The 13903-nt window shown below is 40.4% G+C and overlaps 1 protein-coding gene across 1 annotated transcript in view; it reads right to left on the bottom strand.

Moving 5' to 3' along the window:
* Positions 1 to 2638: 2638 nt before the first annotated feature.
* Positions 2639 to 13903, bottom strand: part of LOC104616610 (calcium-dependent secretion activator 2-like) — a 23066-nt gene continuing 11801 nt past the window's right edge. Inside the window, exons 2-3 of the mRNA XM_010281668.1 lie at positions 7006 to 7110; positions 2639 to 3606 (exon numbers count right to left, since the gene is read on the bottom strand). Of these exons, the coding sequence (XP_010279970.1) occupies positions 3436 to 3606; positions 7006 to 7110 (276 nt within the window). The 3' untranslated portion in view covers positions 2639 to 3435. The remainder of the gene's footprint in view (positions 3607 to 7005; positions 7111 to 13903) is intronic.

Here is a 13903-nt window from a genome sequence, read left to right as displayed (position 1 = left end):
GGCGTGGGTGCCTGGCTCTGAAGCTGTCACACAGATACTCACTGGCCTTCTCAAGCTTGACCTTGGTTCACGGTTTCACAAATCTAGTTGCTAAGAAAATATGGGAATTAATAAGAAATGGAATGACCTTTGGAGTGCTGTCATTGCTGTACCTGCCTTCCTGTCATGTCTGCTTGTGCTGCCTAATAATAACGACTGAGCAGATACTTTGTGTCTGCATTAGTTTCTCTGAAATCACAAACATTTTGTAATTGCTTCATGGTTACATCATTTTTGTTGTTTTTTACTATTTCGTTACTCATCTCGATCTTACTGACAGACATGTCTTGCAAGTACTGCATACAGACGAAACTGTATAGCAAAGTATCTGTACATGTATCATGAAATTTGAGTAACTCGGACCCACTTCAAGCCACAAAAATTCTTTTTTTTTTTTTTTTTTTAAAAAGATGGTGTCAGGGCATAGAAAGGGTTGACTGCTCGTGACTCCCTAGCAGGGCCCCACCAGCCGGGGATGGTCTCACCACCCCCAGCCGGGGAGCAGGGCAGGCTGGGGCGGGGCGAGAGCCAGTGGTAACCCAAAGTCCAGATTAGTTTGTGATCAACAGGCAGGTCTGAAGTCAACCCATGGGTCAGGGTCTGGATCAACAGGGCCCATAAGCAAGTACAGACACGGCTGTAGCCGAGCCAGAAACCATCACTCCTACTACACTGCTGGTCAGCTGAGGTGGAGTCACTGGGCAGCAGCTGTGTCTGGGGGTCCCAGGTGAGGCCAGTCAGGACCATGATGGGCTACGAGTCCTCTTGAGCCTCTGGCAGGTGAAATTGCTGTAGCTTACTCTGTCCAAATCAGTAGGGAGAGTTGTTTGCCTTACCAGGGAACCCTTCTCAGTGTGGGGATAACTTGAGACAGAGGACAAGCCCACAGGGTAGGTGAGTGTAAATCATATGTTTCCCACAGGGCTTTTGGCAGATAGGTTACTGCCAAGCCAATCTCCGCTGAAGGAGGGCTGGTCCCATCACCTCCTGGCCTGAGCTGGTGACAGCCACTTCTGTCCCAGTGTTTCTAGGTCCCACTCCAGGCCTCTACACTGTTAGTTAGTGACTTGCTAGGGTCAGTGTCCAGTTTTGATATCGCTTCCTGCCCTTGTGTCATCTCAGAACCTTAAAAATCTCCTAAAGCCTTCTTCTCGGGAGAGCCCTACATGGAGCTGGCATGCCCCTGCACTGGGAGGCCACCAGTGCCACCTGCCTTCACCTGTTTACAACTGGTCCCTCCACAGGCACCTCCACTGGGTTGCAGGGAGGCAAAGATGGTGGGAAAGGGCAAGCGGGGGGTTGTTTGCAGAGATCAGCTCCCTCTGGGCCTGACCAGCACTGATCTCTCTGCTTCGTTGGGTTTGGGAGCTGGGTGTCACATTGTGCAGCCTGGTTTCCTCCGTACCCCGCTGCCTGCCACCGCCAGGCTGGGGCTGAGGCTGCAGCTCCTGGCCTGGCAGGCTACTCCTTGCTGAGCCTGGGTTTTGACCAGAGCCCCACCTGGCCCTTCAAACTCCATCAACTTCCATGCACTGGCTCGACTAGGACAAGAGATGGGAAAAGGGTATATAAAAATAATTCTTTTACTGCTATCAAAACTTGAACCAGCAAACCCATCTGAGAGCCCGAGAATGGTGGAAAACACTGCTGAGGCTCCCTGTGCTCCCTCCAGCCCGGGGCTGGTCAGGTGAAGGCAAAGCGACGGAGGGGAGCATGCTGCGTGCGTCCTGCCCACCCTGCTGCTCCCCAAACACACATGGCACTGCAGCTGCAGGCATCCTGGGGTGCGGGTGGCCCTCCCGGCCTCCCCAGGCACCTCTGGGCGAGCACTCAGTCGGGGTATGAAGAGCTGAGAATGGTCTTCCTCACCAGCTTCCCGTTGTCTTCCTTTTTGCCGAATTCACCTCAGCTCACGTGCAGAGGAGGCGGCTGGTTTGCTGCAGGGAAGAACTGCCACTTTGGGTTTCTCCCTAGACAGCTAGGAAGAAGCGTAACTTGCCCCTCCCTGCCTGGCCGAGCTTCCAAGTGTGCTGAAACGCACTTTCCTTGCAGCTCTCGTTCTCAGCTCCTGCAGCCCCGTGTCCTTGCGACAGACCCCTGAAGTCCTACGGTCTGTTCTTGCAGGGAAACGTCACGCCAGCCTCGTAAACCCTCAACAGTCCATCAGCGAAGCCCTTCAAGTATATGGCTCAACAAGGAGCTCAGCAACCTTCCTTACTTCTTTGGGTATCGTCTGTGTTGCTTCTGATTTTGTCTACACAAACGCAGGAATTAGTCATGTTCCCGCCAAAGGAAAAAAAAAAAAGAAAAGCTGCATTTTTCAGAAGTTGTGCAAGTTTTGACTGATGAAAATTCGAATCCTTTCCAGCTGATATTGAGGGCATTAAAAAAACAGGCAGTGGGCACTCTGTTCGTCTGCCAGTGAGGGGTTTTTGTTTGCTTTTTTTTCTTTATCAAGGCATCGTGTCCTTGGATATTTATTTGCTATATATATCTGTTCTACAAAATAAATATATTCACAATAAAACACTATATAAACTAAACACAACAACCTTTCAAAAAACTTGTTCTTGTGAGGAATCATACAACAGTTCAAATGGTTTGAAATACTGAAAACATCTTTTAATTGCAGAATTCTATACAAACTCAGATAGATACAGAAGTGGTCACGACAAAATGTGTTCTTATTGCCTGAAATTTTTCACAGAAATAGAAACATTGATGGCAAGCTTACTGACATCCAACATGATGAGATATCTTTAAACTTGCAAAATGAATAGACACAACAACGCTCCTAAGTAGTTTGTATGTGTTTGACTGTCCTTGAAGTCCTACTATATATATACCAACCTTAAAATACAAAGAACCAAGATTAAAATTTTTAATGCACATCACATAATAATGTAAAATTAAGCACAAAAAAAGGTAAACAAAGTGTAATCCTGAAAACACACTATTTTTTTACCTAGGGCACTGACTTATTCCAAGAATGATTTCCTGTATAGTTGGGTTTTAAGTGAGGCACAAATTCTGTTTTCTGCACAGGACACCAATATCTGATGGAGATACAAGAACGAATGGTAATGAATGGAAGGGAAAGAAACGTAATCACAAGTGGAACTCAAACTCCATGCCGGTGTTCTTGCAGCCGTAAGCAAAGCTATACATTAAAATATGCTACAACCATTGTTCTCAGAAAGTCCTTGGCACTAATCCTCTGATAATCTTACTTTCATTTTTTTAAAAAAATGGAGCAAATTACATTTCTGCACCTATATCATAAGGCAAAACTATAAATGCAACTACGAGGACAAGTTACCAAAAGAATCCCAAGTGAAAGATAACCCCCACCCTCAGACCATCACCCCCAAACTCCAAATGCTTGGTGAAAAAATATCATCCTTCCTCCTCATCACTGTCTTTCATAGTAATGCCCTGAAGTCCTCCCGCATCCGTGACTGAGACTGTGGCCTCCTCTACGGTCAGACGGCTGTGAACGGTATCGTAGGTTTTACTGTTCAGCGTTCCCTCCAGCACGCCTTGCAACCTGAAGTCTCGGTAGGTTTTCTGTGGCAGAAATAAAACATCCTGAATCGGACTCGAGCAATTCTGAGCAGTCTTCCACTACACCCTGGCCATTCCCAGCCTGCCAGAGGAACAGCTGTGTTCCTCCTGCGGTTAGGGACCTATCATCTAGAGTTTGCTGAAGATTTTGCGGTCTTAGTTTCTGGGCTGCATGAGATTTCTATAAGCTCTAGAGAGTCTACAAGCCACACTTTGATGGTCATTCCTTTAAGAGATTGTGTCTTGTACTACATTTCTATAACTTTACACTGATTTCTCAGTAACTTCCATTTGTCACATTTATTCAATAAGAAAACAACAACAAATTTGGCTACAGGTAGTTCTGTCTTTTCATTCACAGAAAATATAAATGTCTGACTCCCCATAATATGATTTTGTTTGCATTTATATTTACATTTATATGCCAAATGTGGAAAAATAAAACAGATTTTAGATTGCGATCTCTATTCTATAATGTAAACATTTCTCAGATGACTACTTCAGTCAATTTACGTTCGAAGTCATCTACATTTCGACTCACATCTACATCTCCCTTTATTTTTTCTTTCCCTTGAGAAAGTTTTGTTTCCCTGGTATCCAGCCTTCCTACGAACCAGCAGATATCACTTTCTCCTTTGACTTTCTATCAACTAAGAGTTCTGAGCGGAATTGTTTTATTCATTGATGTTGTGTTCAAGTGTAAAATATGTAAAATCATCTACTCTACCTTCTTTGTTTTTAACTTGTAACACATTTGAAATAATCCTGCCTGAAGTTAGCCTAAAAAGCTTAAGAAGGACAAGTTGATCTAGCTAGTTTCTTATTTTGTGTACACTGTTACTACGAGTTCCCAATGTTTATGGAAGAGACTATAGAAAAAAGAAAATGGAAAATAATTAAAGGCTATCAGGCCTGTTCCTCTGCCAGAGGAGACCGCGCACAACCCTTAGAGAAAGAAAAGAGAAAAGAGCTGATCTTGTTTCACCCAATACTTCAGAGAATTGCAAAAGACACCTCTCAAAATGGGTTACATTCATCTGGGAGAATTTTTTCTGCCACTATCTATGATGATTATTTAAACCTTGCCTGAATCACAGCAACTGAGATTTGACTTTCATAGCTTCAGAGTCAATAGATGCAGCTTATGTTTTGCTCACACAGTCCTGCGAGCACCCTGCCTGGTCTTTTTCAAGTGGCACCATTGCATTCCCTTTTTATAACACAGTGCATTCAATTTCATTTTATGCTGTTAACAGGTCCTACAGCAATTTCTTTCAGTTTTACATTGTATTCCTCCCATTCTCAGACCAGCACTTGGGTTCAGTCCTTGCTCTTCTCTTGACATACTTCTGCAGTATAGTAATGTTCACTTCCAAGCTTAATTTTTAATTTCTTCCTAACTTTCCTCTTGGTCCTTGACCCTTCTTTAGTCATGTCCCTCTGCACGTGTTTTGCACATCTAACGATACCTTTATGCCTTCATCCTTCAGATTTGGCTTTAATGGGAACAAGCAATGTTTTCTTCTGCTGGTCATTCTTAATAACGCCACTACCTTTGCTGCACCCAAGCATAAAAGAATCATCTATCTCTTACTCATCCCACATCCCTTAAAAATGACTCCCTACTTCTTTTTTGGAATATTTCCAAGAGATGACAGGGGCAACACAGCCCCCCAGTTTTTCCAAAAGCAAACAGAGAAGTCCCTCCATTCACCCTAGTGTTTGGAGGAACCGTGCCTTCCCACGTGCCTCTTCCCAGCTGGGCTGTGACAGTGAAAGATTCTTATGATACTCTACTTGAACCGTTGTTTCTTATTTCCCAGCAGCCTCCTGTTGGATGAGTTCCTGTTTTCCAGTTCTGCCATCTTCACCCACCAAACCACAGGTGGACAAGATTTTCTATCTTCCAGTACATTGACCGGTACCCCTATGACTGACATCATCTTCTTCAATCTTCTGTATCCACAGAAGGTGCCATGGAATAACACACTTGGAATTTATGTGTGAAGCAAACCAGGTGTATGGGCACTGGAAGGCTACCGCCATAACCAGTGCGTTCCCATCACCACCAGGAGCCTACTTCTTTTGAACACGACTAATCCGTGTGCCAGGCTGTAGTAGGTAGGCTGGTTGACAAGTGCTGCTCCTTCACCCAAACTTCAGTTTTGTAACAGCCTCTTCCTTTAATCTCCTGGGTGATATTTAACTGGTATAATTTAGTTTGCCCATTCTTAGATCTCACTGGGCACAGTTTTTAGATCCTATAACACTTTTTTTTCCCCAGAGGATGATTACCTTCACTTGAGAAGAGCTTTGAACCTGTCACAAGAGCCATTCATTTCAACCACAGTTAGCAAACTGCTTCTACCACTTTGGCACATAATATAATGAAGAGCCAAATCCTGTTCCTAGAGAAAGCAGTTAAGGGCAAAAATAGCAAAGCTAAGCTAAGTTCAGGGAGCCATGATGACATCATTATGATGACTGTTTTCTTGCCTCTCTCTCTCTTTTTTCCTTTTAACTACTGAATCCTGAAAGTTGCAGTTGCAATTCTAGTGTCCATGTGTTAAAATGTAAAAAGACTTTATAGTCTTGCAGGAACTTCATGAGAAAATATTTTGAAGAAATCAAGGTCACCATTGACAACAGGTGCTTCTTATTCCACATTTATACAGATAACAAAAATGTTCAGAGTTAGACAAGACAGAATTAAAAGGAATAAAATCTGAAATGCCTTTCTGTCTTTTGCCTAAGGGTATTAACTGAGATCTGAAAGGGAGCTTAGAAGAAATTTTCTTTTATGGTAGGTTAACCCATAATTGCCCATTGCAAGGTATTTTACACTTTGCTCAGAAGCATTTGACATTGGCCAGTGTAAATGACTGAGGCCTGGACTGGAGGGACTAGTTTTCTATTGATACTTTTCCCAGAGTATGAGAGATTAGAAAATGTTAACTAATATATTGAATATTGTTTTCCAGTTGAACTTAGTAATCACATGCACATAAGAAAGTTACTTTTTAGGAGAGTGGGGAAAAAATGGAGAAAGAATGCTTTTGTGATTATTAAGGTAAAATAAAAAAAATCAGCAATATGACAATAATTTATTAGGAAAATCATATAACATTGCTGTACGGATAGCAGTAATCTGCTAAAATTCCTTGGAACAATTATAACCGTCACTGAGTCCAGAATGGATGACAATTACTAGTGCATATATAATTGAAGGTTTTAATAAATAGTTTTTCTTCTCAAATTTTCAGCTACTGTGGAAAAAACCCAAAACTACATAAGTTTGCAGCTGTATTCAAAATTTTTTAACTTTTAGGAAATTATCCATATTAATACTTCATCACTTTTCTCTCTTTACTATGCAGTCTAACTCAAACACGGTTTATTTACCTTCACTATCTTGATGAGAGTCTTCAGCTGGTAGATGTGAAGCTGAAGGTCTAATCTATCAGCCAACCACATGCATATGACTTTCATGGAGCTGCTATACCATTGCTGAAAAGAAGGATAAAAAAACCAAAAACAAACCACTAAACAACCTTGCAGTATTCATTTAACAGATTGGGTAATGAGAGGTAACGAAACACTTCGAAATGATCACAGATCAGCACTTGAAGTCAACAATGATATAATTTCCTGTTAAGAGAATTGCATGGGTCAGTAGGAAATCAAATAACTTGACCTAGACTGTTCTTTACATGAATTAGCAACTGCCATTTTATCTTTCAGTTACAATATTTTCACGCAAAATAGCGTCGTTATGCACTTTGTTATCTGTCAGTAAGAATGGATATTAAATACACAATTACAGGAGAGAACTGACAGCTAAAACAGCAAGGGAAAAAACACAGGTGGGGCGTCTTGAGAGAGATTTTCCAACACCTAGATTTTCCAATCCAAACAGGAAAACAGTATCAAACGTAGAATATAGAATGTCTTGCTTTTTTTTCTTTTAAATAACTTCTTTAGTAAGCAAAAAATTTCAGAAATCTGTGGAAACTATATTTAAGTATGACCGAAACACCACTCCACCCCTCCCAAAATAAACACGTTAAGGTTTTGTTTTACGTCGATTACTAATTATAATTACAGCCTACCTTATTGCCTTTTTGTGTCTTGGGCATGGGTATGTTTTCACTCAAAGCTGCGCAAATGGATGGGGTAAGAATAAGCTCTCTGCTGTTGGTGTCTATGTTACCGTAAAAAAATGCTCAGATCCAAACAGCTACTATAATAGTTCTTTCACATTAACTGGATTAAAAGAGATTTTACTAAACATAGTTGTAGCACTTTTTCCTCCCCCTCCTGTAAAATACCATCCAGATGTCACTTAGTCAAACTGTAAAAAGGAAGGGCTTTTTTTTCATTTTAGCAGGAAGAGATTAAAAGAGTTTGTGTCGTAGCTCCGTTTCTAGTCTCTTTCCCCACAGGGAAGAGGCTTAAATTCTCTTCTAATGTAATTTCCTGTGTCTTTACAAAATACACAGATATGCAAAGAGAGGAAACATTGTGCGTATTTGAAAATGCAGCATGTTAGGCAAGGTATACATCGTGAAGTAATTCAAAGGAAGGATCTAACATGTCTCACGAGCCAGCTCTACACTAATGCATGAAAGAAAATATATATTGAAAAAATGAAGACAAATTACTGGCTACTGGCTGTAACAAAAGATGAAAATAGAATTATTTAATCAAAATGTAAGGTCTCTGGCATAAGCTTTAAATACATGCAATAATTATAGATTAATACTTTTTCCTTACAGGAAACAGTCTCATTTCATTGTAATGAAATTAAAACCAGTTTTAAGGTAAGTTTGAAATAAGAAAGAGGATTTTCATATAATAATGACTTCCATTTATGTTGTTTAATGTGTTAAAATGTATTTTAATTATAAATCATAAATTACTTCCACATTTTTTAGTTTCTCCTACTAATTTACTATTTTACAGGAGTGAACAAGCACACCACACAAAATGCAGATAGCTGCACGTTTCATAAAAGTAGTTTGATTTATTCAATAAAACATAGGGCTGATTTGGTATCCATAAAATACTGGGGTTTTATCACTGCATTACATTCTTATACCATTTACATTATTTCACCCCAAACATGCATGCTGCTTTTGATTTCCTTTACAAGAACCTGTAAAATATTTTTAATGTGACAGAGTTGTTACTAAGTGGCAGCTGTAAACTGTATGACAGGTGTTGGATGTATATAGATGTCTAGAAAATAAAATACAGTTGAGCTTATTCACTCGGGGAACTCCATCGATCTATTAAATGTAAAAATCCATAAGCCAAGCACCCTACCTGGAATATCTATTGTTATTTGCAATAAGATGAGCCCAATTATCATATTATCCCTCAGACTCTACAGCTGTTAATCTTTAACATAATCATGGTAGAGAGAATGATTTTTAGTAGCGGAGTTTTCTCAAAACTTATATTCTTCCATAAAAAAAACCCCAATCCAATAACACATTCACAATGTGTTTGGTTTGTAGCAAGCAGAAAACAGAAGGGGCTCAAACTTGCTCACAGGAACAAACTACAGACAGGATTGAAAATTCTGCGATCGGTTTCCCCATGCAACACCACTGAATGGTGCCGGATCACTGAGAATAGACCCAGTCCCAGTTTTCGGGCAAAACATGTGCTTTAAAGCCCAGTCACATAACTTAATTAAGATGGATGCAATAAAAATTAGACTCGCCATACATATCGGTGATATGCTTACACGAGCTGAAAACAAAGCTAAGAAATTGCAGGGAATTAATTTTGCTACTCAAATTTCTGAAAGAAAACAATATAATATGTTTTCCTGACTAGTTTTAATACGTTAAACTTTCAGTAGAAATATTTAATTCGGTGACTGTGAAATAATATTATGGTACTTGTTCCTCTATCAACAGACATTGTTCAGAAAAAATACAGCTGCTATTATATTAGAAAAAGATGTATTCTTATTTTGAATTGTCACAGTGTTTTTAATAGCAAACACATCCAGTATATTTTCAGAGTCCTCCCAGAGGTACTTGTGGATAGCAGTCCTGTTCACTATTTGCCTTATAGCCACCAGTTTTGAGAACTTCGTATAGGCTGAAGCTGCATAAACATAGATCTGCTGGACTTCGTAAGAAGAAAAGCAAGTATTTCCCTATCGCTTCTTTTGGAGCCTGTTAAAGTGCACAGCGCTGCAAAAGCCTCTCAGAGGTGGAATCCAAGGCCACACATTTTGACAACCATGAGTGTGTTACAGAGGCAGGGACGCATCTACTGTGAGTTATGGGAATCTATCGCAAACTCACAAGCTTCAGCGATTAGATAACGGTCTTGAGATTACACCGTTTTAAAGTAATAATAATTAAAAAAAAAATCCTTCTAACTAGTTTTAAGAAAAAGTCACTTTCCCTCTACTAACAATAGCACTGAAAGGACAACGTGACTCTCGCAGATGTCAACGATACCGTATTAGTGCCATACTCTTTGCTGTCGTCTATGGAAGAATAAAGCAGTAAGTGTTTACTATATATATTTTTTTCACATCAGCACACAACAGTAGCCAACCACTTTAACAAAAATATGTTTGCCTCCCCGTTTCCCCCCTCTTCTTATTCATAGCTCATCCAGCTCCTGTAAGGGCATGCATTACTCACTTCATTTTCCTGAGATACCTCTTTTAAAGTAAAAAATAAGAGAAAAGGAAAGGCTAGGGTTGACTCTGTGAGACCCCTGTATTTATTCACACTTATCGTGCATGACTGTAGACTGGTAAATCATATTAGCAGCCCATCTCCCCATCAAGCTGCTACTTGCTTTCCAGCCCTGGGAAGGTTCAACAAATCAACAGGAGCACGGAAAACAGAACATCAGTCTAATCTAGTGTTTAAGGTGAAGTTTTCAAACCCAATCTAAGAAGATCTTTAGAGCAAGCAACAAGCTGAAGGGCTCAGAAGGTGGTATTGACAATGAAAGAGGGTTGAAATATTGAGAAGCGCAGCACTTGTGCATTTTTAATAACAAGGGGGTCAACAAGGACACAGCTCCCTCAGTGCCAATAGTTGCCACACCAGGGCTATAAACGCTCTCAGTTCATCAGATTTCTTAAACAGTTCATCAGCTTTCTTAAACACCCTAAACCCCCTCAGCGGACCTTTAGTCTTAAATTAACAAACCAAAGCAATGAAAGAGGGTGCAGCCTGAATGGCCAGCATTGATCCCCAACGGGGCTCGGTGCGGCTACAGGCCATGAAAAACTCGCTCCATTGTCGGGAGGAATTGACAAACCTCCTCGCCTAAATAGTCCAGCTGAGGCGGCTGGAGGCACGCAGCTGTAAAGGGCTCCCCTCGCCCCGCTCCCAGCGCTCACAATGCGCCAGGCATGAGCTCTTTGTCAGGCCCAGACTCTGCAATTTTCTAACAAGGATTAAAGTTGTTTCTCGGCAGGGCCGGTGAAAAGCGATTTAGCAACATACCGTCCTTTCTTCGGGCGAGTTAAAGAGAAGTAGTTAAGGAATTTCATTATTCTGCTGACCGGTGGAAATACAAAACAAATATATTAAATATTCACCATCTCTCTGGGTGCCTGAGCTATAACATTTGCAGAATGGTTCAATTAAGTATAACACTTACCGGCTGAAAGCAAGCACTTCAGATGTATTTTTGAAGTTTTATAAAAAGGTGCAGCTGTTTGCCACCTGGAAGGAGGCTCAATACATACTAATACACAACGCTTCAGTCCTCTAGGGCTGGTGTCCCTAACGCCGGAGACGCAAAACCCCGTCGAGTTTCTGTATGTTGCCTGCTCTGGATAAATGGGCACTGTCGAAATGCTTTTTCTGCTGAATATGGCAGGGGGAACAGCGTTTCTAGGAACTGCATTTTATCTTCCTACCAAAGCCTTTATCATGCTATCGATGAGGAATCGAGCAGACGACAATGGGATGTTTCTACTTCCTCCAGCTCTACTTTTCCTACGAGGAACAGTATCAGAAAGTTCTCGCTGAAGAGATTGTACATCAAAGGCAGCATTAGCTAAAATGCTTAAGAAATACTATGAGCATGTTAAATACTAAGTGCTAAAATGCCTCTTTTTTATTAAAAGGCAATGTTATTACATTGTCTCAAGATTTTGGTAGCTAGCATTACTAATGTGCCAAGGAACCTTTAGAACATTAAAAAAAAAAAAAAGTTAAATGATGAAAGAATAAGTAAGTTACTCCTTGAAAATGAAAACAACAAAAGTTAGAAAAAAGTTCCTGATTTAAGTTTTGTAACTTATTTCCCTCTTTGTAAAATATGAATAATCATACTGACCTCCTTTGGTGAATGTTAACGGTAATGAGGGAACCAAGTATTATTTGTAGTGTCTATGGAAATACTCTGAGGTTCTGAAGTTATAGCTGTATTTTCAAGTTTAGGTATAGACATCACCCACTTAAATGAGGATTTTTACCTGAGCAGTGAAGAGTTCATACACTCTTCTGAAGGCTGGAAAGCCTTGTAACTCTTAAAAAAACCAAATCTGGGAAGGATTTCTCAGCCTGGGGCCACCATGATACATCACAAGGTCATCTGCATCTTTTAAATACACACAAACATCAAAATAAGAAATCAAATCAGAACAAGTAATTAAGATTCAAAATATCTTTATAGTTCTGCAGAAATTATAAATATTTAGTTGCAAACTAAAAGCAATAATGAAGTAACTTTGCATAAGGTGTTTATGCTTTTCCCTCAGGTTTAGGTAGCCTTTTGATTAAGAAAGCCTGAGACACCTTTGAAGGTTGAGGCAACTGTAGGTAGACATAGACAAAAAAAATCATATATCAGCACCTAGAGATTCGGTTTGTACTCTCTTCCTGCCTTACCATTCTGATTCCTGACACAGGCGATTTATGAACTGGTCAAAATATCAATTTCTTCTGCTAGAGGGAGACCAAACTTGTTGACTAGTCATGTAGTGCCCTCCTACCACACCCTGCTGTATCTTCAGTCCCGTGGGAGGAACAAATTATCTTTCCAGTGACTTTTCTTTTCTAGATTGCGCTGGTCATAGATGTGGATCAGTCTGTGAGGCACATTCAGTTGCACTTCCAGCGAGAAAAACTGTGTCAGTGACCAGGAAAATGAAGGAACAGAAGCTCGGAAAACCTCAGCGAAAGCTCCCATCTCACTATCAGCTACACGTGGCTTCATGGTGACAGCCACTGCCCTTCCGCGACACGTCATCCAACCCCACAAGGATGGGGCTTCTCATCTTACATAGCCTCACAGTGCTGCCACATAGAATGTTGAGCTAGGTTTGACCCTGGGCACCCGAGTTTGCAGTGCCATCCCTGAAAAAATATTCTCACTAAAATCCAGAATTTTGCTTCTGTGGGAAGCCCGGGCAAAGGTCAATTTTTGTGTGTGTGTGTCTCAGTGCTATTGCTGTGAATCAACAGAGCATTTCATATTATCAAGATGTGCTTCTATGACAGAGACAGTAAGATTCAGCTGGCACAAATGGTCAGTTAGCTGGCCTCTGACTGTAGAAATAGAAATTATACCATCTCGAGAAAGAATAAAATTTTCCAGTACACTTTGTAGCCTGGATATTCTTACAGTTACCTTAATGCTTCTGGCTGTCTAGTTTTTGTCAAGATAGTAACTTTTCTGTCTAGACCATCAAATAAGTTTACATTATTTCTCTGAAAAATGAAAAAAAACTCTACCTTTTGATTCAAAGCATTGCTATGAGCAGAGAAATTTTTTTATGTGGCATAAATTTAATAGCAAAATGAATATGGCGGGAAACAGCTGACATTACAACTGTGCCGAGAGTCAGCATTGCGTCTCCATTTTATGGGCACTGATCAAGCACTACTTCACCTACGTGTACACTTCCTGTATATTTATTGTATTAGGACACATTACTTTTATTATTTAAAACATGTAAAATATTTGTATTTGTATTGATTGTAAATATTGAAACTGAAAGGGTACTTTAACGTACTTTAGCTTTCATCCAATAATCGTATATAGCCTTTAATATGCAGATATCAGACCTGGAAGGCTTGGGAACTTACTTTGGCATCTTCTTAAATGTTCATGAAGTCCAAGGAGAATAATACTGGGTTTGGGGGTCACTGTGATGCTGCTACATATATTCCTTTTGCAATTTTTCCCCCCCTAGGAATTTTAGTTTAAGAAAAATTGAAAGAAATTAAGATTAAACTAAGCACAAGTGGAAAATCCAAGGAGTTAGCCTTGTTGGAACCATGGAGTTTGCAGGCAGCACAAA

The sequence above is a fragment of the Phaethon lepturus genome, unplaced genomic scaffold (genome assembly GCF_000687285.1).
Source record: "Phaethon lepturus isolate BGI_N335 unplaced genomic scaffold, ASM68728v1 scaffold37812, whole genome shotgun sequence".
Classification (NCBI taxonomy): domain Eukaryota; kingdom Metazoa; phylum Chordata; class Aves; order Phaethontiformes; family Phaethontidae; genus Phaethon; species Phaethon lepturus.
Note: the sequence above shows the minus strand (reverse complement) of the source record. Positions and strands in the feature narration are given on the sequence as shown.